This window comes from Anolis sagrei, chromosome 5, assembly GCF_037176765.1.
Source record: "Anolis sagrei isolate rAnoSag1 chromosome 5, rAnoSag1.mat, whole genome shotgun sequence".
Classification (NCBI taxonomy): domain Eukaryota; kingdom Metazoa; phylum Chordata; class Lepidosauria; order Squamata; family Dactyloidae; genus Anolis; species Anolis sagrei.
The window spans coordinates 136,373,295-136,397,276 of NC_090025.1; the positions used below are offsets into that span (position 1 = coordinate 136,373,295).

At 36.3% G+C, this 23,982-nt stretch overlaps 1 protein-coding gene across 2 annotated transcripts in view; it reads right to left on the minus strand.

The window, feature by feature from the left end:
* Window positions 1–344: 344 nt before the first annotated feature.
* Window positions 345–23,982, minus strand: part of GXYLT1 (glucoside xylosyltransferase 1) — a 34,777-nt gene continuing 11,139 nt past the window's right edge. The window contains exons 2-8 of one of the 2 annotated variants that reach the window (XM_060777596.2): window positions 20,847–20,939; window positions 15,296–15,470; window positions 14,716–14,841; window positions 13,589–13,840; window positions 9,385–9,508; window positions 6,743–6,915; window positions 345–4,668 (exon numbers count right to left, since the gene is read on the minus strand). In XM_060777596.2, coding sequence (XP_060633579.2) covers window positions 4,507–4,668; window positions 6,743–6,915; window positions 9,385–9,508; window positions 13,589–13,840; window positions 14,716–14,841; window positions 15,296–15,470; window positions 20,847–20,939 — 1,105 coding nt within the window. In that variant the 3' untranslated portion in view covers window positions 345–4,506. The remainder of the gene's footprint in view (window positions 4,669–6,742; window positions 6,916–9,384; window positions 9,509–13,588; window positions 13,841–14,715; window positions 14,842–15,295; window positions 15,471–20,846; window positions 20,940–23,982) is intronic. The other variant, XM_060777597.2, reaches the window with a different exon arrangement.

Consider the following 23,982-nt stretch of genomic DNA (forward strand, 5'->3'; position numbering starts at 1 on the left):
GTTTAACCCACTGCACCCTATTTATAATTTTAGCAACATGAAAAACTAAGAAAGTTACAAATAGGTAGCAACTTTGAGTTATGGATGGTTGTGACTCAGAAAGCTTTTATTTTTATTAAATGTTACTATGTCAGAATGACCCAAGATGATGTCTTTGCTGACATGGAAAAATAGGTGTATAATTTTGGGAAAGACAACCAACTGACTGAGATTTTAGCTAAGTTAACCCTACTCAGTCATGAAACTTACTTCTCTGATGACATATTTCTATGAGGATAATGTAGAGAGGAGCACAGTGGTGGAAAGAATAGCTATTAAGGTCTCTAAAGAACAACAAGAAACCATCAATAGAAAACAGTTTATGTAAACATATATGCAACAATACTTTACATGGAAGTCAACAGGCTTCCCACTTTGTTCATTTTTCTAACAGAACCAAAACGTACAAGTTATATTTAAGTTAACAATACAGTATGTTTTTATAAGAATCTGACCATTATCTATATCAATTTTTCAAAACAAAGACATTTTTTCTTTGCTGCAAGATATCAGAACACTTTAAAAGCAATATACTTTGTCTGAATTTGGAGTATTATTGGGACTTTAAAAGCTGATAAAGTAATGTTTTTCGACTGAGCAATGAACCATCATTCGAAATATGCTAACTGTATTACTGTAAGTGTATCCACTAGGAATAACATAGTAAAACATTTTTTAAAATGGACAAAGATTTTTTTGAAAATAGTGGAGTGTACTTTGAGTTCTCCTTTTCAATATTTGTGAAGGATGCATAAAAATTGAAATTAAGTCACCTTAGTTTTTGTGAGCTAAATTTAGAACTATGCCTGGGTTGGATAGTTCATCTCCACCAACTGCTTATCAGCTATTCAACAATTAACTGAGGAAGTGAAAAATGGTCAGATGGAAGCAAAAGAAAAGAATCAAGGAATAAGAAAAAAGAGATATATAAACATGTAGAAGGAAATTCTGAGTGCCAAAGCATGATTCAGAAATATTACATATGATCTTCCCACAAACAGCCGTATGAAAAAGAAGATACCCATTAGATTCAGAAAGTTGAATGTTAATAGGAAAATTGAGAAAGAAAGAGTAAAGCAGATCAAAGCAAAGTGGGTAGAAGTAGAATATTTGCAGGGAATGACTGGAACTGTGAACAGTTCAAGTATTGTAAAATTTGAATTGTAGCATTATTTTTCCAGAATTCACTTCTTAATTTACAAACAGCATATTTGTGAGAATTTTGCATTTCACTATGTACACATAAGCCCAGAGGTTGATTGTAACAAGTTACAAATAAAGCAGTGATCTCTACTGAACTATTTCTTTGGGTCACAAGGCTGTAACAAAGATACATCTGAAAAAGTTGCTTACTAGTTTAAGGAGTAACATAATTAGTGGAGTTACTGACTGAAAAGGGGAACAAAGTTACTTATGGGTTAAAATGTTATTTCTAGTCATTTTCAAATGTTACTTGAAAACAGCATTTGAGAGACATTTGGACATGAATGTTTCAAGTTTAATGTCATTCACTGACTAATACATCCTGAAGGCTTTTTTCTTCGCCCAAATTAACAGAAAATAAAACTAATGGGTTGTGCAACAAATAATGTAATTTTTCCAACATCAACATGCTTAACAGAAAAGAGTTATTTTTGTACTAAAAGCAGGTAAAGTATATGTTATTGGAATTCCAAAATCCAAATCAGTCCACGTTTGTCCAGATGAGTGATTTGATAGTGGCACCTTTGCTTTTTGATGGTTCAGTGTACACAAACTTACGTTCTTGCACAACATTATTAAAATATTGAATAAAATTACCTTCTGGCTATGTGTATAGGTGTATATGGAACATAAAACTGATTTCATGTCATACTTGGGTCACATCTTCAAGATATTATGTACATATATGCAAATACAGGTATTCCAAAATCTAAAAACTTCCAATATCTAAAACCCTTTTGGTCCCAAGTATTTTGGATAAGGGATACTCCATCTGTTCCAGGAATGAACAACTTTCTAAGTTCTGGATGCATCAAATGAAGACTATTTGAGTCTCAAGTTTTCAGCAACTCTAAATAGCTGCTGCAGATGTGATGGCATGTCACCTTAAAATGAAAAATAGAGCTTCCAAGAAAGCTGGATTAGTCTGTGAAGCGCTCTATGCTCAGGAAACTTTATTCCCACTATATGTATACATACAGTGATTATTGGGTTGCTGTGAGTTTTCCAGGCTGTATGGCCATGTTCTAGAAGCATTTTCTCCTGAGGTTTCACCCACATCTATGACAGACATCCTCAGAGATCTGAGGTAGGTTGGAAACTTTGCAAGTGGGGTTGATATATCTGTGAAATATCCAAGGTGGGAGAAAGAACTCTGTTTGAGGCCAGTGTAAATGTTGCAAACCTCACAACCTCTGAGGATGCCTACCATAGATGTGGGCAAAACATCAGGAAAAAATGCTTCTGGAACATGGCCAAACAGCCTGGAAAACCCAGTGATTCCGGCCATGAAAGCCTTCAACAACACAATAATTATTGCTGTATTTTAGGCAAAACAAGACTTTGCAGTAATTACTAATAAAGCAAAAAATTACCATTTTAAGTAAAAATTATAGCCAGAATACCACAGAATAGAATGGCCCTCATGGCCTCACTAAAATCAGACATTTGTAACCCAGTTTCTGTCCAAGTATTTTAAAGCTTTGTTGCGAAATATGCAAATACTATTTGGTAAGCAAACAACTATTGACTTAAAACAAGTAACATAATCATCTCTAAAGCATTCACCTATGATTTAATGGATTTTGGTAAATAAAAATGCACTAGGATTCAAATACTAAGATCCACATAATAGCATAATACTTCATTTAAAAAAAACCCTATAGCGTATTTCACAACTTTCCTTCCAGAATGACCAGTGAAGTCATAGAAAAATCTTACTCAAATATATTTTAAAACAACATTTTAAGTATCAGCGATTATATTCTACATTAGTAAAAAAAATGAGAAAAAAATCTAGCTGTAAAATTTTGGTTCAACCAAGATAGAATACTGGCCAGGACCCAAAAAAAACCTATGCAAGCTCTTTGAGCTTAAACGTTTCTGAGCTATTACCCTATATACCCATGTACAAGTTAGGAAATATTAGTCAAAAATCAATCCAAAAAACCTGAGTTGACATCTCCACAGGTGAATTAGCACTCTATATTAATTCTTATAAAAATATGTGAAATGCTGTCATAAGGAAGAGGGAGTAGACTTGTTTTCTGTTGCCCTTAAAACTAGGACTAGGAGCTATGGATTCAAATTACATGAAGAGATTCCACCTGAACATTAGGAAGAACTTCCTGACTGTACGAGCTGTTTAACAGGTGAACTCTCTGCCTCGGTGTGTGGTAGAAGCTCCTTCCTTGGAAACTTTTAAGCACAGGCTAGATGGCAATCTGTCATGGGTGCTTTGTGCTTTTCCTGCATGGCAGGGAGTCGGACTAGATGGTCCATGTGGTCTCTTCCAACTCTATTATTCTATGATTCTATGTGACATTGGTGCTTTTCCTTCTCTATGGAATAACCCTTGACTCATCCACAGGTCATATAAAATCCATAGTTTTGGCCCCAAAACCTCCACTCAAATTATACATGAGGTCAACTTATACATATGTATATATGGTAATTCTCATCAACCCCCCCCCCCATGGTTCAGGGACTATGCCCCCCCCCCCATCAATTTGAACTCTGTATTAAGCTTGCAATATTTCAAAATGAGGAATGGAAAGAGAAGAGAAAGCACATTAGCATGTCCATACTGAGCTTTTCAGCTTGTCTAAGTGCTCTTTAGGTCCCAGCTATTCTGTTTATAGAAATATACAATTAACTACAGATAAAAAAAGAGATTTATTTTCACTGTATATTTCTGTTTAGAGTGGAAGTCCTATGTATCCTGTGCAGTTTATAGCTATATAAACATGATTGTCAAATATTTATTAAGAATAGATAAAAAAGGCACATTTAGATTGTCGTCAGTCACATCACATTCCTTTGAAAAACAGAATAATTTCTGAGCTTTGTAAACAACTTGCCGTCACACTTTTAAAGTGAGGTTAGTGCTGACTCCATTATTGCTACATTCACAGTTTTGTAGAATTTTAGGTTAGGTATGAAAGTCATTTCTGAAGTATACAGGCCTTCATTTTTATCGGACTCATTTGAGGTTTACAAAAAAAACTGAATTGTGTACAATAAACCTGAATACAAAACTCAGCAATACTCTTATTCACAGCAGTGAAAATGTGTAGTAACAGAACTTTAAATATTATCTACACCATTTCATCCTGCAAAGAATTCTTCAAGATGAACAGCATCTTCTCACTGGGAGAAGGTTCTGGTCATATAAGTAGCAACTCCTTCAAGCAGTTGTTTTCATGAACACCCTTCTGGTGTCATATATTTTCCAGCATACATCCATGTTCAGAGGTTCTCAAATGATCACCTTCTTTCATATCTTCTATCAGCAATGTCCTGTATACTTTTTGTTAACTGCTTTATGAACACTTTGTATATTCTTCCACAGTAAGTATGCTGGGTCTTTTGAAGTTCCAGTTCGAGAGGCAGCAGCAAGGCATTCACCAAATCATCACCAAATGTATACTGGAGAAATGAATTAGAAATGCTGTATTAATAATTTCAAACTCACAACTCACTTTTTTTCTGAAATTGCTTTCCAACAGAACTAAGTGCTGTTTTCTACATGTCCCTGTCTTCTAAATATGATTGATACATAGACAAGAACTAATAAAATGCAGACATTTTTTATGCAATGCAATAGATTAAGTCCCCTTCTGGCAAGTTTGCAATACATTTTGATTATTTAAAATATCCAATTACTGTCAACTGAAGTGAATGCAAAATGGTTTAGCCCAGAAGAAAAATTTCTTTAAAAACAAAATAAACATTTCAGCCAACGATTCTAGAAATGAATGTCACACACCTAAATTAAAGGGTTAATTTATGTGATCCCATGCCTGCCATGTTGAAACTTTTGCCTGAAATATGTACAATTAACTTAGCATGCCATTCATTAAAATAATATATAGTTCTTATTGAACTGAAACAGTACAAAAAGAATAATCTACACTACCATTAAAGATGGGACACTTTCATTAAACTGAATTATGAACAAGCACACACAGTATTTAATGGGAACCCAAAGTAAAAACAGTCATTACTTCAGAGTTACAGCTTATTTCACTATATTAAAAACCAAGTGATATGCAAACCCAACATTTCAAAATAAAATAATTTTGCTAATCTTGCTGGCTTTAGGTCAGTATTGATCTACATCTTTTCTGAGCATTATGCATAAACTAAAACTGATCATAAATAATGTTGAGAGATTTTCTTTTCTCACTATTTTTCTCGCAACACCCTGTGGAACAAAGAAATTGTAATTTTATGAGACTACATTTTCTTTTTGCATAGTGTATTCTAATGCCCTCAACAGTACTTTTCCTCATTTTTATATCAGTATGACAACATGCAACAAAGCACCAGTAAAATATACTATTGATCTTTGAAGGTTATATACAAGATAGGATGAACATTAAAATGAGGAACATTGCCTCATTTTACAGCTCTTCAGTGACTGAGTACGGTGAAATACTGATAAATAGTTTATTAGAAACCTTATTTGCCAAATAAGAAAGCCGAACAATTATTCCAAGCATGAAAAAGACTTTTGCATGTAATTATATATTATAAACTGCACAAATTAAAGTAACTAAATTATACAGACATGAGACAGGAAAAAAAGTTGGAAAGACATGAAATCTACGCATCACTTAACTGGCTTCAGAAATGAAAAAGAAACAAGAATTTTTGCAGCACATTCAGTAACCCAACCTTTTCCTAATAGTGTAGACTGGGTTAAGATATGCATTTCTTATAGCACTATGTCACACTAAGTTCTAGAGCACTGGATCTCAACCTGTGGGTTCCCAGGTGTTTTGGCCTCCAACTCCCAGAAATCATAACCACTGGTTAACTGGCTGGGATTTGTGGGAATTGTAAGTCAAAACACCTGGAGGTCCCACAGGTTGAGAACCACTGTTCTAGAGCCTTATTTTGTGCACTAATGCATTTCATTCATTACACTGAAGTTTGAAATCAATTTAAGATCATCCAGAACTCTATCCATATGAAAATGTGCAAGCCTTCCATCACTCTGTCCAACGGAAACTGGTGAGCCTGAAAGTATCAGTGTTCACTCTAAATCTATGTATTGCAAATTATAACTCTGTGTTCTCACTTCCTTTTACAATTTTTCTAGCATTTACAAATTTTCTAGCATTATAAACTTATAATGTTCCTGGACAATAATATCTATAGTCTGTCCATTACAATTCACTATAAAATCTTTAGAATATGCACACTGCATATTAATATTGATAACTATGGATAAAATACACATGTTAATTTAGAACTAAAAGAGTCTTAGATAAAAAGGATGAAATTAAATCACAATCAATTATTTTTAAATCCCAAAATAGGAATCAGATGTTGTTGGCCTACAAACTGCAGTATTCCTCACCATTACATATGTTAAACAGAACTTCCAGGAGTTACATTCTAAAAACATCTAAAGGTCACTTGATTTCAAACTTAGTCCTAGAATAATTAATAAAGTTTCTCATTTAAAAATGAAATTAGAAATTGAAAGGCTTACATGCTTTATTGCATCATATACGGCTCGAAAAGCTGGTTGCTTATCATCATGGTAAACACCTCTGTTTCCATGAAGGATGAATATGCCTTCCTTTTCAGCTTGCTGGCAATTGCTTCCATAAATACAGTGGTCAGGTCGATAGTTCCATTGACAAGGAAAAACAAAAAGGCTTTCTGTGCAGAAAAACAAAACACAAAATACATATAATACAGTCATGATAGACAAACTGAAGTGATTGCATGCTTCTTTTTGTGCTGCAGTATACAATATAGGAAAGATGGAGAACCTTTCTGGTCCACCAGTCAAATTCCGATCTGGGAGCTTGAAACAAGTATGTTTCCACTACCTTTTCTCTTTAGATTGTGGGACTGAGTGTTATTTCCAATTGGTTAACTACCCTATATCCATTTGGTACCTTTTGGTTATCCGTACTCCCGAACTGAGAACAACTATATAGTTCAAATAGGCATATTTAGCATCAACATTTCACTTAAGCACTCTTAAGTATTGGACATCCAGGCTAGTTTTACATGTGAGAATACACAGGCAACTTGATACTCTTTTAGGCTCTTTTATGAAAATAAACAAACACAGCTACAAATGCATGCATGCACAAACTGCTTCCTTTGGAAAGGAACCCAGATTTTTCATCATTTTAAAGACATAGATCATATATTTGGACTTTACTAATTATGCAAAGCATTACTTTTGCAATACATGTACAGCATTAATATGCATATTAACATCTTCATGAGATTCGTTCATACTCATTTTAGGAAACATTAAGAGACATCTATATTTTCTAACCTTACAAAGGAACTGAACCTTACCAAGCTTTCTGTATGTCAAACACAGAGATATCTGTATCGTTATAGATATCAATGGGAACATAATATTCTTCCACAGGCATTTATCTATTTAGATAAGAAGTTTTATGTTACTAAAGCCTGTTTAATATTGAGAGCTGATATTCTTCTTATCAGCATGGAATGGGCATTTATCATTTATAGGAACAACATCACCACAGCATAAAAGATGCTGTAGATAGTTAGGTTTACCCTTATTGGAGACTATTTTTTTTTTGTGTCCCTGGAGCCAGCTTTCATGAGATATTCAGCCATTATTGGTCTAATCAGAAGCCAATCTAATTATTATTTATAACATTATAATAATCTTCTTATTCACTAGGAAGAGAGATTTCACTGGTCATTTACATGAGGCCAGTCTTCTGGGAATGTCACTATCCACCAGTCCTCACCACCTGCCTGCCATCTTATGATCTCATCTGATTACAACAGTCATCAAAACATTACATCAGAAATAAGTAATCAATTTGTGCCATATTTTTTTATCATTTCATTATACTCTTGTCACTTCTTTATTATGTTCCTATTGGGCTATCTTCTCTTCTGTTTTGGCTTAGGTTGTTCTATGTTCAGAACTAAACAGCAAGCCTGCACTCTTAAAATTATTCTGTCTTGACACATAAGCATAGTATTTTAAAATCTAAACAGACATCCTGACTTCATTAATGTTTAATAAGCTTCGTGGGAACAAACATGACAAAATACGTACCTGAAGAGCACTCAGCTTATACCAGCAAAGAAAAGGGTAAAGGCAGCAACAATGTACAGCCCAACTCTATCAATGTTTATTCAGGAGTAAACCCAGGGCAACAGCATTCCAGACTACAAACTAGTTTTGAGAACACTAACAGCTCCACAGGCCTTAAACACTTTTATTTTTAATCACTGGAGATAAGATTACTAATCCTTTGACTGGACCTCAACATGCTGCATTTATATTGACTGCTAGAGGTTCATCATTTCTAGTAAACCTGACATATTCATTAAACTAGCATTGTAATAATAATAAATACAGTGGAGCCTTAAAATTCACTCTCGTTTGGCTGCAGAACTCCCATGGATACCAAAATCCATGGAACCTCAAGTCCTAATGTATACAAATTGTATAATAAAATGGTGCCCCTTAAATAAGGTAAAGGTAAAAGTTTCCCCTTGACATTAAGTTTAGTCATGTCTGAATCGGGTGTGGGGGGTGTGGGGGGGTGTGGGGGGGGGTGGCGGCGCTCATCTTCATTTCTAAGACAAAGAGCCGTAGACACCTCCAAGGTCATGTGGCCGGCATGACTACATGCAGTGCCGTTACCTTCCCATCGAAGCAGTACTTATTGATCTACTCACATTTGCATGTTTTCAAACTACTAGGTTGATAGAAGCTCAGCCTAACAGTGGGAGCTCACCCTGCTCCCCGGATTCGAACCACCAACCTTTCAGTCTGCAAGTTCAGCAGCTCAGTGATTTAACCCGCTGCACCACTGGGGACTCCTTACATAAAATGCCAAAATCAAATTTCCTTTTGAGTTGTTTTTTTTTTTTTTTTTTTTTGAAGGGGAGACGGAATCATTTCAAGCTATGGATGTACAGGGCTGGCTGGACATCTTTCTCAAGCACACTACTGCATTCAAATTACAACTAGGAGCAGATTTGATGGTTCTGTTAAACTGATTAGCATACAAGTATTCTTTAAAAGTATACAAAAACCTTAAACTTTCAAATAAAAGCATTCTGTGATTCAGTAACATTCTTAAAAAACACACACACACACACAAAGGTACGTACCTGGATTATGAAAAAACATAATGTTCAGAAGATCTTGATCACCCCAAGTTATATTCAACTTATATTTTTTCAGCAGTGGCATGAGAATTTGTTCCCACCGTAACCGAACTGTTGTCATATCATTCTTCAATATGCCAAAACATGAAATTGATGTCAGATATATAAGACACTTTTAACACTAACATCAAAGCCTTTCATTTTGGGAAGACAAGGTTTTAAAATCAAGAATTGTACTATAACTTCAGAAAGGCTGGATAAGATTCAGAAGCCTAGCTTTCTCCAAAAAAATAATATGAATGCCTAAAACATTTGCAGTTTAATGCAGCAAGTATGATGTTGTCTCAAACTGAGACCTAAAAACACAAATCAATCTAAAAAACAGTGCAACTCAAAAGTAGTGGCCCATGGACCAGTGCTGATTTCTGAGCCACTGACTGCTGGTTCACGGAAAGGTTTCCAGGAAAAAAAGGAAAAGAAAAGAAAAAAAGCTAGGGGGCACAAATATAATTCAATCCTCATATCCGTAGGTGATATATTTCACAGATGATGAAAATCACAAATAGTGAGCCTAGTGAACAAATGGCTTTTGGTGGACCCTTCATTAGGCATTGCTAGGTCCCCTCCAGCATGACTTTATTGTCAACATTTGATGGAAGAATAACAACGAATCATGCTAAAGGACCTTGAAAATGCCTAGAAAGGATAAATTTTGTCACACAGAGCTAAATGAAACTGCGGATACTGGTTCCATGGATCATTCTGGTCATACTGTATGATGCTAGTCTCTGGCATATTGGACAAAGTAATGGCTGTTCCCCACATCAACAAGTTGAGGAAGTACTGCTTTATAAAATATACAAACAAGAAAAATACTTTGCAAGTCACAATTTAATTCCAAGCTACGAGAAACATAAGCTGATGGCTGGAAAGGGACTTTTTGGGGAGTAGTTATTTGTCTCAGGCAAAAAAGACTCAATACTGAGAGGAAGATATAAAATGACAAAATAATACAGAACAGGACAGGGCAAGTATGATGTCTCAACCTGAAAGCTAAAAACACTCTTTAGAAGAGTGCTACTCAAAGTGGTGCCCAATGGATGTTGCTGGACTACCACTCCCATCGGTCCCAGTACACAGCTTTAGCCAATCAACAATTCAGAAGATAAATTATTTCCAGGACTAACTACTGCAGGGCCCTTTAAGGGAAGCTGCTTTGTCTGAAATGCTGGCACAGCTAGTTAGTAGTGAGCTGCGTTAAATCACTACTGACCGAGAGGTCATGAGTTCCAAGACACCCCGGGTTAGAGTGAGCTCCCGACCATTAACAGTCTAGCTTGCTTTTGACCTAAGCAGCCCAAGACAGTTGCATCTGTCAAGTAGAAAATTTAGGTACCGCTTTATGCGGGGAGGCTAATTTAACTAATTTATGACACCATAAAACCTTTCAGCAGCATGCGTAAGAATGAGGAAGTACTCCATCAAGGACTCAGTGTCACAAGTGGATGGTGAAGCGACAGATTCCTCTGTGGCTGGAATCGAGCATACCCTCATGAAGCCGGAAAGCTGGAATGTTAAATTGCATCTGTGTCTGTCTATATATGTTGTATGTCTAATGGCAATGAATGTTTGCCATGTATATGTGCATTGTAATCTGCCCTGAGTTCCCTGCAGGGTGAGAAGGGCGGAATATAAATACTGTAAATAAATAAATAGATAAATAATAAACACCTAGGCATGAATATGTACCATTTACTGGGGCTTTTTATGATCTTCAGGGTTCAATACATATACGGATTATCACCCTTAAAGCTCAGCATGGTTTTCTATCATGTTGTCCATATAATGCTAACACCATATGAATGCTGCATAGATGCATCACATCTATTTTATATGTTAAGTTGGTAGGGATGATGCCCACCCTCTGGAACTCTCTTCTAATTAAGAGGTGCCTCAGGCAATCTGTGATCACCTTTAGGAGGCAGTTAAAGACCTTCAGGCAAACTTGGAGGTTGCAAGGACTTCGTTATCTGTCTCAAACAGTATTTAGGGTGGTTTTTTAAAAAATTGTACATAGCTTCCAGGAAGCTTTTTAAAGATACAGTTGCTTTTTTAAAGAAAAAAAGAGAACACATAAAGTATGTGCTGGAATTCACTGCCTTTTGCTTACATCTTGTGGAGCAAGCATTGAAAGACATCTCCATTTACACAAGTTTTGAAAATTAGCTTTGAATATTGGAATAAATATGTTCAAGTGAACATGAGCTTATTCCTTCTTTCCATTTTCTGTGTAATCTTACAGAAACAGATGCTAACCAATGGCTAGATAGCAGCTTTTTCTTTCTTCAAGGTTTAAGAGGTCTTCACTACAAACACAGAATGTTTGGCTGAAAATGCTTATACGGGTGGCCTTTTCATTTCACTGTCATTTTCTTATGTGTGTGCATGTGTATATATGTGTGTTTCTTGTTTGGACCTGGCAAAGTGTACAATCGGAAGGCAAAAATAACATCTTCTTGGTGAACAAAGGCGAAATTCTACAAAACACCACACCTGTATTTTCAAATTACGGGGACGATTTCTTAAGAATGAAAAAGCAAATGAAACCCCACTCCTTACAATTATGAGTTCAGTGTGGGAAGAACGACTGCTTAAACTATTTATCTCCCACTGATGACAATGATTTAAGATCTCCCCAAAACACACACAGGCACATACACATACATAACAGACAAAAGCAGAGAGTTGTGCTTTCTTTCAACAAAACTGAAATCTTATTAGCTGGTCTTGTAGCACCACCTTCTGGTGAGCAAAGAATCCACACTAATCTCAAATAATATAACCTACTGTATCTATTATATATTATTCATTCAGCATAATGTTACCTAGTAAGATTGAAATACTCTCTTTTCTTTAACAATGACATGTGAACAAATACAGAGAAGGGCATAAAGATCTCCCATATTTCAAGAAGGCACTGTGTGGCCTGTAATGGGAGTAGAGAGGTGTGGTAGGTCTAATTCCATAGGTCCAGCTCTGTTGTTTTCAGCACTCATAAGTTGGACCAGTGAACATTGGGGCTTTATTATTCAAGTATATTATGAGAACAACCATTCTGTGACAACAACATAGTGTTCCGTACAGGCTTCGCGCTCAATCAAAATGCATCTGTATCAGATTGGGAAATGATTTTGCTATGGATTTTTAATACTTGGGCAACTGAATCCACAATGAAAAAAAATTCCTAGCAGACCTAGGATCATCAGGAAGCCAGGAAAAGTGGAAGCAGTAAGAGAATCCACTCAGAAATTGCCAAGGTTCATAAAAAATGCCATGGTCATGGGGATATCACGTCAGAGTTTGAGAAAAATTCTGCATGCCAATTTAAAATGGCATCTTTACAAAATGAAGTGTCTAATATGCTTTTTTAAAACCTATTAAAAACAAAACTGTTTTATGTGTTGTTGTTCATTCGTTCAGTCGTCTCCGACTCTTCGTGACCTCACTTCGTTTTTATGTACTTTTCAGAAATATACACATTTTTGTAGATAGCTTCATTCATTTTTATACCTTGTACTATAAGAAAGAAACATTATGGAAAATCAGAAAGAGAAAATTATGAGTGAGCAAAAAAGGACAAAGGGAACGGACAAGAAAATCTGGTATGGTTGCATTATCTGGGCAGAGGCCACAAGGGGGCGCTAGACAGAGAAGAAAATCCATGAAGGGGGGGGGGGGTTGAAGGAAGAAAACCATTTCCCCCTGTTTTCCTGTTATCCCCCCCAATAATAATAATAATAATAATAATAATAATTTGTTTGTATTCTGCCCTAGCTCCCTGAGGGAACTCAGGGTGGATTCCAGGATACATAACACAAAGCCAAACATTCAATGCCTAGAAACAACGAAGCACAGATAAAGGTAAAGGCTTCACCATCATGTCGTCATCATGGAAACAACTCTTGTTCATGATATGGGAAGTGGGGAGGGGGAATAACCAGCGAAAATGGGGGAAATGATTTTCCTCCTTCAACTACCCCCTCCAATAAAATGTACTATCCTTCTCTCTCTCTCTAGTGCCCCCTTGTGGTCTCAGTCAGGATAATGCAACAGTACCGAAAATCTCTTTCCCTCTCTATAAATATGAGGTCACAGTGAAATAAATCAAGGGAAGAATAAGCACACATTTTATCCAAAAGATTAATACCTTGAAATATTTTCTTCTTATGCGAGTCATATTCATTAACATTACTCCAGAATTTATTCCAGTCTTGCCATAATACGGATGCCTAGCAAAGCGATTATACCACCCAATACGAGGTTCTTCATGTTCAGGTGCCATTGCAGCAATTTGAGAAGAATTCAGTTTTTTCAGGAAGGACCAAATATCATCAACAGGTCTCAAGAACAAAATGTCTGTGTCAACATACAGTAGAGAGTCCACGTCACTCAGAATTAGCTATAAAGGGAAAGAGGTTTTAGAAACAGTATTTTAGAGCAAGCATTAATTTGACTAACAAGCTATTGTCATAAGTACAATATCCATTTGCACTGTTTGTTCCAGTATATAAATATGTAGGCAAACATTCTTTTATTCCTTATTGTTTATATTTATGAATTGATTGTGCAACATAAAAATAGTAACAACCTGCATGAGTTTATGATTCACCATGCTGTAAAACTTTCCCCAGAACTAAAAACAAGATAATTTGATGTCATTTTCCTAATTTAGTCATATTATACTGTTAGCGATTTTATTAGACTTCTGTTTTATTGTTTTTAATTTTGGAAGCTGCTAAGAACTCTGGGAAGAAATAGAACAGTATTAATTTTTAAGTAAGTCGGTATATATTTTGTGTTTTCCATGAACCACCAAGTTTAATTTAGTCTCTTTTGGGAATCATGAGAAAGCATAAATATAAAGTGGAAAAATGGTATTTCACAGTTATTTTTGTTAGCTGCCTGCACCTGCCTCTTCATCTTACCACCGAAAATCACATATCTATGTACATAATGGGATCATCATAAATGGACAGATAACTCAAAGAAACATACACATGTTTTACAGCACATGAGGCACAGCCCCTGCTTTCTTCAAACGATTAAAAATGTTCCCAATTTCAACTGATAGGAAGAAATGTGCAATATCTTACTGAAGACCAACATTGACTTTGGCTGCTATGTCTTCTTAGCCAAGTCAAGCAACACTTTCCTCCCGCTAATAGAAATGAAATAACTCTCAAATTGCTGCATTTGGAAATAAAATTCTTTAACTATACAGGTTGAGAGGGTTAAAAAAACCGCAAATTGTGCATGACAACCATTACCACTTACTGGGAGAAAAAGCCTTTGAGAAGCACAAGGCTTGAACAGTTTCTTCCATTCTGCTGCATTCTCAGTTGGAAATGAGATGGGGTATAAAGTATAATTAAATTTTTCTTGATATGCCAAATTATCAAGCTGAAAAACAACAAGGTTAGCATTTTATTACACATAAGACCAAAAATATCCAACTAAGCAGTCACTAAGTCCCTACATACCTACGTCTTGCTTTGGCTATAAAACATGAAAGTTTTGAAAGCTGTAACACTAACTATATATCTGTTAAAGTAAAACGCAATATTTTAAAATAAGACAGTTTATTGATTTATTCATTTAATGTATCTCCTGCCTTTCTCTCAGCACATAATTCAGGTAAAATAAAATTCAGCCAGAAATTTATTCTGAATTTTAAAATGGTTATTAAAAGTAATAATAACAATAATAATAACAACAACAACAACAACAACTTTATTTCTAGACCACCCTATCTCCCCAAGGGGACTCAGGGTGGTTTACACACAGAAAGGCAAGCACTCAATGCCTAAACAGCTATTCTGTTCTCTATAAACAATTATGTTAGCTGAATACTTACTGTTTCTCTGAAGTCATGATGTAATTGGTCCTCTGCAAAAATATGGAACTGTAGAGGTTTGATGCTGAAGATAATGGCTGATCTCAACATAGTAATAGTCTCCTCCAACCTCTCACCACAAGCAACCACTGCCAAATGCATCGTCTCAGATGGGTGAGGTTTCGAGATATCATATCTAGTACAAAGGATACAAATAGTACTACTTTCCAAAGAGACAATGCTAAATGTAAAGGCTTTTACATCATATTTAAGGGAAAGATAATTTATACATATTACATGTGTGTCACTTTACAAACTCTTCAAATTAAAGGAAATTCAGGGATGGTACATGGCAACTACTGAGAGAAATAAAAAAAGGAAAAATGATTTCAACTTGTATCAAGGAAAGTCTTTTTAAAACTTTGTTGAAAATCAAAGCACACTGTAAAGTGAAAATAACCTTAATTTCTAGTTTATACACTTATGCCTTGTAGAATTATCTTTCTTTTTCAAAGAACATGAAGTAAACTGCCTAAAATTGCAACTCTTGTTTTCTAAATTATACCTAAATATTTCTTCTCAGAGCCAATGTGATTTTCATACCCTACTTAAAACTTCATTTTTTACTGTTAAAACAGTTATATCCTTTTTTGTATCCAGAAAATTCATCAGTCATTAAAGGAATTCAACATATAAAATCTGTATGTACAGGCTATTTATTTATTTATCATGTCAGAAGCAAATTGAGGGTATAGTTTAATGCATTTAAAAACACAAAGTGAAAAACTTGGCATTATACGACATGTCCTTTGACCAGAAGCTGGCACTTTAAGCCCCTCTGGTGTTGCTATAATAAGGTGCATTGTGCATATGGCAGGAATCAGACTGCATTGTAGTAGGTGATCTGTGGTTTGCCTCAGGGGAGCGTGCTTGCTCCATCAATGTTTAACATTTACACAAATGATCAGCCACTGCCAAAGGGGATAGAGAGTTTCATCTATGCTGAAGATCATGCCATCACCGCCCAAGCTTTGAAATGGTTGATCAGAAGCTCTCCAAAGCTTTAGGTGTTCTTACTGCCAATTACAGGGAAAACCAGCTGATTCCTAGTCCATCTCAAACACAGATGTGTTCTTTTCAACTTAAGAACAGACAAGCATCTTGAACTCTGAGGATTATCTGGAAAGGAATCCCACGGGAACACTGCAGCACACCGAGATACCTGCTCTGACTTACAAGAAGCACTGCCTGACTATCAAGCAAAAAGTGGGTGCTAGAAATAATATCATATGAAGGTAACTGGCACAATCTGGAGATCACAAACAGACACAGTGAAGACATCTGTCCTGGCACTTTGCTGCTCTGCTGCTGAATGCACATACCCAGTGTGGAACACATCTCACCATGTTAAAAACAGTGGATGGGGGTCTTAATGAGACATGCCACATTATCCCAGGATGTCTATGCCCCACGTCACTGGAGAAACTATACTGTTTAGCTGGTACTGCACCACCTGACATCTGCTAGGAAGTAGCAGCCAATAATGAAAGCTGTGACATCTTCAATCCATCCCCTGTTCAGATATCAACCAGTAAGCCAATGCCTTAAATCAAGAAATAGCTTTCTAAGATCTACAGAGATACTCACTGGAACACCTCAGCAAGCGAGAGTCCAAAAGTGGTAGGCTAAAACCTGGAACCTCAACCAATGGCTGATTCCAAATGAGACTCCATCCTGGGCATACAGATGACTGGGCAACTTGGGAGGCACTGAACAGACTGTGCTCTGGCACCACAAGATGCAGAGCCAACCTTAAGAAAGGGGGCCACAAAGTGGAGTCCACAACAGAGTATGAACATTTCTTTGATATGAGTGGTTTTACTTTTTACACACATGGAGTAAATAATTCTGGAGGCAATTGTTGTTTATTGTGCCTCTTCTATGCAGCCATGCACAACTATAAGAGAAATATCTAAAGCACAATTCAATTCCTTCCCAGATCAAACATTCATTGTATTGTTTACTGCAGACACAGAGATGCAACCCAACCCCAGAAGTCTCTTTCTCCACACATCCTTCACTACTCTGCAGCTAAAACATTAAGCTGAACAGAAAACATGGAGGAGAGGGAAGGTGACTGTTTAAAAACTTTGTAAATTGGAGCTTCACTGTTAAAATATTTTGTCAGAGAAAAGGGGGGAGCAGATAAACTACCAGGTGGATGACATTGAGCTCAAATAGAAAAATCAAAGAAAAAGTAGACACTTGTGGAAAAAAAAGAAAAAAATAACCCCCAAGTATTTTGGGGGTTATTGTATTTTGGAAGAAGTATCAAGTGATCTGCAAAACAACTCTAAGTTTTTTATCTACTTAGCATTTTGGTTGCTTCAGTTCAGTATTCTTCTTATGAAAACAAATGAACCTATCTACTATTTCCATGTACCAGATTTTCAATTAAAAATTTAATTTCCAGGAACACATCTACTTCATTAACAAAGCTATACCTGCAGCAGGAAAAGCCAGGAAGGAGAAATGCATCCCATAACTGCTTAATTTAAACATCAGGATGCATTATAGTTGTATTGGAACTAAAACAATGAGAAAAAGCAAACTCTGACTTAACTAATTTGGAGTTTAACTTGTTTAAACACAATTTTTTTGTTTTCGGATAACAGGAATCTTAAGAACTATCCAGTAATGAGATTTCTATGAGGAAATGAACCGCAGTATTAAGAGCACTCAGGAGCAGGACTGTCTCTCTTTAATTTTGTCAGGAAATTATGGATTCTGTTCTCTTCTGCCTTTCTTGCTATTGCCAGCAAAAACCTGGCTATGTTGTTTACCAAATTATCTCTTCATGGCCAGAATAGGATGTTTCTACTTTAGAAAAGAAAACCAGGAAAGCTCTTTAATGCATCAGATAAATGACTAATGGGGCATCAAGGAAAGAGGAGTGAAGGAGGATCCTTTTGTGGCTCTGGCTCTCTACCCCACAACAGGCCAAAACATGTGAAATAAATAAATATTTTGAGCTCTCACTACAATGTTTAGCAAAAGTGGGATACAAATATAGTACAACCCCATGTCCATGGTTCTGATATCCATGGTTTCACTTACCCAAGCTCCAAAAATATTTTTCTTCTTCTAGAAATGTTTGTGGGCCTCTCTAGTACAACTCTATGGTATGTTTCTGCCCAAATTATAGTAAAAACAGTCTTTCAGGTTATCCAGTTTCAGGTATGCATGTGGAGTCTTTGAATGTATCTCGCCAAAACATTAGGGGTTGTATTGTGTTAAGGATGTCCTTCAAAAAATTACTGTATTACTCTCCTCCCATTTCTGTTACATCCAATGTATTGTACAACAGCACCAACACTCAGTAACATGGGCCCCCTCTACACTGCCATATAACCTAGATTATCAAAGCCGAAAATCCACATTATCTGCTTTGAACTGGATTATTTGAGTCTGCCATATAATCCAGTTCAAAGCAGATAATCTGGATTTTATATGGAAGTTAAAGGCCATGTATTTATCATGTATGCTGCTGTATGATGTATGCTGCTGTATGATCGCCTGTGCTCTGCCTCTTCATAAGAAAGTGGTGGCATCAGTAGCTTTCCTTTGGAGCATATGCATGTTATGTGTACTTTTAGATGTCAATCTGATTGCCACAGTAGTCACTTGAATAATATCACATTTTATGTAAATTCTAGTGATTTAGGTTTCTAAACTCCCCTTCCCTGGACACCAGGATTGCCTGCAGACTGCTTCATACCAAAGCAGTCTGCAGGCAAATACTGTCCAACTGGATCACATGTCTCTATCAAACATATTGGCCAATTCAGACAATCATCTTTCACCTGAATAACCCAATAATCCCATAAGGATTCTGCACACATGCACTCTCTCAATGTTGAGCCCTTCCTTTTTTACTTCTTGTCATAGAGCAATAAGCCAGGAAGCCTTCAAGTAACCATTTTTTAATTGCACCCTAACTGGAAATTCATGATCACCAAGCTTGGAACAGTGAATCTTTGTCCTTGACATGCAAGTCCTTCCTTTACTTCATAAACCACTTCCTCTCCACATCAATCTTCTGCTCAAACCTCTAACTACACACAAGAAGTTTCCATTAAATTTTTTAAATAAAAACAACTGTGCCTTTACTGCTGAGCACTCTTCCCACTTGCTTGAAATTATAACCAATGTATACCTAAAGAGAGAAGCAAAAATTAAAAAAATCTGGCAATACAATTTTATAGTTCACATGGAATGAAAGTCCAAAGATTTTGGGTATTTTATTCCATGGTTTTTCTGATAAAGTAAATGTTCAATCTAATTGCGGATTACTACATTTTATTTACTTTAGCAACTAGTCAGTATGCACACGTGATCAGGAAATACCGTATATACTCGTGTATAAGTTGAGGACAGGTCTGGGGGCCAACATTATGGATTTTAAATATGATCTGTGGATAAATCGGGGATAATTCCATGGAGAAGAGAAAGCACCAATGGTGCCTTCAGAGGAGCAGCCCCATTTGGCAGCTGTCACTGTTTTCCTGTCCAGGCATTCAAAATGTCCAGAAGCAGAACCACAGTGGAGCCTAGAGGGGGTCAAGGCTTCTTTGAGATTCTTTCTGGATAGGCTAAGCTCTCAGCTTTTGCCTCATAGAATCATAGAGTTGGAAAAGATCTTGTGGGCCATCCAGTCCGAACCCATGCCAAGAAGCAGGAAAATCACATTCAAAGCACCCTCGACAGATGGCCATCCAGCCTCTGTCCAAAAGCCTCCAAAGAAGGAGCCTCCACCACACTCCAGGGCAGAAAGTTCCACTGCTGAACAGCTCTCACAGTTAGTTAGGAAGTTCGTCCTAATATTCAAGTGGAATCTCATTTCCTGTAGTTTGAAGCCACTGTTCCATGCCCTAGACTCCAGGGTAGCAGAAAACAAGCTTGCTGCCTCCTCTCTATGACTTCCCCTCATATATTTATGCATGGCTATCATGTCTCCTCTCATTCTTCTTTCCTGCAGGCTAAACATGCCCAGCTTTTTAAGCTGCTCCTCATAGGGCTTGTTGGCCCTTGATCATTTTAGTCAACTTCCTCTGGACATATTCCAGCTTGTCTACATCTCCCTTTAATTGCGGTGCCCAGAATTGGACACAGTATTCCAGGTAAGGCCTGACCAAGGCAGAATAGAGGGATAGCCTCTATACTCAGAGATGGAAGTGGATGATTTTTTAATAAGATATAAGGTACAGTACTCACTGAATTTTAATAAGATATAAGGTATAGTACTCTCGCAATAAGTTGACCCAGGTTTCTGAGGTTGATTTTTGACTAAAATTTCTAGACTTATACATGAGTAATTGAGTATATAGGGTATGTAATGCATTTCAAAACGGGGATCTTTTTTTATAAATGAGAAAGCCCAGTAGGATTAAGCAAAATGAGTAGCAAGGACCCACCCCTCAAATTAATAGTTTATTCAATCTGTAAAAAAATTCAGATGCTTTTTAACATATCCAAAAAAGTTTCTTGAGCAGTTAAGACTGTCAAAGCCTACCTAAGAGCAGCTTCCCAAAAGCAGTTCTTTCCACAAACATCAGAGGGCAGCATCCAATAGGAATTCCAGTAAGACATAGACACATTCTTACACCTAACAGGATGAAATAGAAACAATCCTGTATGAATGTTATTTGTTTTATTTATAGGTTGTAACTGAGGACTTCTGTTTGTGCATAAAAGGTTATCCTGTTACTTAATACTATCTGCGCCTGATAGCAGGTCTTCATACATTGTGATAACTCTGTATCATATCAGGACAAATCGTAAGCATAAACCTCCAGCACAGACACACTGAGATGTGGTACAAGGATAATGCTATGAAAAAATATTCAGAAGTAAATCATAAAAATGCTATATAAAGCTTTTTAATGCTCACTTCTATGTATGTGTGCACAGGGTGAGAAACTTACCCTATATTTAATCATCATGTATAAATCTATATATTTTAGTTTTTAAAGAAATCTATATAAAAACCCTGGGTCAAAATACTTTGAGAGAGAGAGAATCATTGCTTTCTCTGAGTAGAGTAGCAAAAGCAAGGGAACCTAAAAGAAGAACTAACTCCCTCTATTCTCTTTGCTGCAGTACTGCTTCTTGTCTCTTTGAATGCCTGGCTGGGAAAATAGTGGAGGTGACACTAGTGCTTTCCCTTCTCTGCGAAATGACACTGAACCCACCTCCATGGAATATATCAAAATCCATAATCTTAGCTCTCAAACCTATCTTCAACTTCTACATGAGTATATGCAATAATACTGGGAGGTTTTTAAACAAAACAAAATTTGGGACTTTTGTGTGTTTTTGATTGTCTTTGCAGTGCGAGCTATTTAGTAGTAAAGGACATGATAGCAAATAATTCTACTGGAAACACTGGGTCTCAAAAGATTAAGAACTTTTGAGATCAACTACCTCATTGAATTGGGTTGAATATTTTGTTATTTGAATGACATCTCCATTCAATCATTTACCTGAGTCTGCCAAAGAGCAAAATGAGGAGCTTTTGTGAATAAACTTGAGGATGTTAAACTAAAAGTTTTAAAAAGGAAATCCTCTAAAAGAAATGGAAGTATCGCAATATTTGATTGTAGTGATGCCTAACCTATATGCTCACTGAGAGACAACTAAAAAAGTATGAAGAGGCACAATGGTTTTAAATTGGTCGGGGGCCAGGTAAGACTGCATATTATACACAGAATGTATAATCTGAAAAACAGGACTAGATTTAGAAGAAAGTGTGAAAGCTAAGGCTCCTTTCTACACTGTAATTTAATCCAGATTATCAAATCAGGTAATCTTGATTTTATATGGCAGTGTAGAAGGGGCCTATATGAACAATTTGAAGAATGCATCTGACACCAAATTAATAGTAGAAAATGGCAAAGAATCAGCATAACCATTGATGAAAGTTAACAGAAAATGTGCAAATGCAGGGTTACGACTGCAGTTTAAAGAAAAAACCACCGGTGATTACATATCATTAAACTGAGTGATGAAAACATCCACTGTTAAAAATATTCGGTTGGTTATCAAAATTGAGATTGTAGTCAAGAAATCAGAAGAAAACTAAGATTCTGAAGGAATAAGGCAAGAACCCCAAGTGTAAAGATACATAATTGAACATGGAAGTTGAATATAATTGTACAATAGTTTTCCACTTTTTATATGTACAAGTGAACAATGGACCATTAAGCTAAAAAAAAAAAACAATAGTCTCACGTGAAACATGCTGCTGGAGGTGAGTTCTATGAGTGCCATTTGATTGTAGCGACACCTAACCTATATTCTCAATGGGAGGCTACTACTAAATGGGTCCAAGAACAAAAAGCAAATAAATAAAAAGCAAATAAATGGATCCAAGCACAAATAAGGCCCAATTTTAGAAGTCAACATGACAAAACTAAGGCTATCATATTTTGGACATGTCATGAGACAATGGCCCCTTCCACGCAGCTGAATAAAATCCCACATTTTCTGCTTTGAACTGGGTTATATGGCAGCATGGACTTAGATAACCCAGTTCAAAGCAAATATTGTGGGATTTCCTGCCTTGATATTCTGGGTTATATGGCTGTGTGGAAGGGCCCAACATAATTCAATGGAAAGAAGAATATGGTTTGGTAAAACTAAAACAGTAGAAAAAGAAGATAGACACAAGCAAGTAACCATGGCCCTGAGTCTACAAGACTTGAGCAAGACAGTTTGAACAAAGTTATCTGAAAAAGAAAAGTCTGTATTTCCTTAAGTCATCATTGTGGATATCTTATTGGCCAGATTTCAGTTCTTTATAAGATGAAACCAATTGTAATATACTTGTTTAGACATGACAGTTCTACTACTGCAAAACTGCTTTACCTCCACTAAACAGTTAATTACAAAGCTGCAAGCCTCATCACGAAATAGTGCTGAGTTTCAAAAAGTAACTAATCCTTGCTGTTCCCATAATTTAACTAAACTAACAGAGAGAGACAAATCTGCAATTGCACATTGAATTGCTTTCATCGCATTAAGACATTACGCTCATGACACAACTGAAGTGTATTACACCGATACTCCCTTTAATAAAAGAATTTGCAACACCTGCATTGGTAACAGGATTGCACCAGAACTGATACAACATCTCATTTCCAGTCTTATGAGCTGCCAAACCCAAAGGCCAGCTCATTAAATCAAACCTTTAAGATGAAAAATAACAAACTTTCCTGTTTAAATCTAATCTCCACCTCTTTTAATTATAGACTTCGAACAAGCCACAATGAGGATCCTTTAAAATAGACCATATGAAGAGGTAGAAGTTTGCTTCGTGTCTTTTCTAGAGCATACTACATTGAGTTAGAATAACCTCAGGCAAGTTTCCTGCTTTTATGGTAATGTTTCTGTAAGAGTCTGGGTCTTTCCTGTCAGAAGAACTAGAACAGAAATCAGAATACTGCATCATAGCTTCCATCTTACTAGTAAGAAGCGACTGAAAAGATTTGTATAGGTATGACTTGAGATTTCACTGTACAAATTTAATCCCGGTCTTCATCTTGCTTAGAGATGTTGAATTATCAATTATCTTAAGATACAAAATCAGTTTAATGCATCATGATGCTCAGTTTCCAATGTATAGGAAAACAGGAGCTGACCTTATCTAT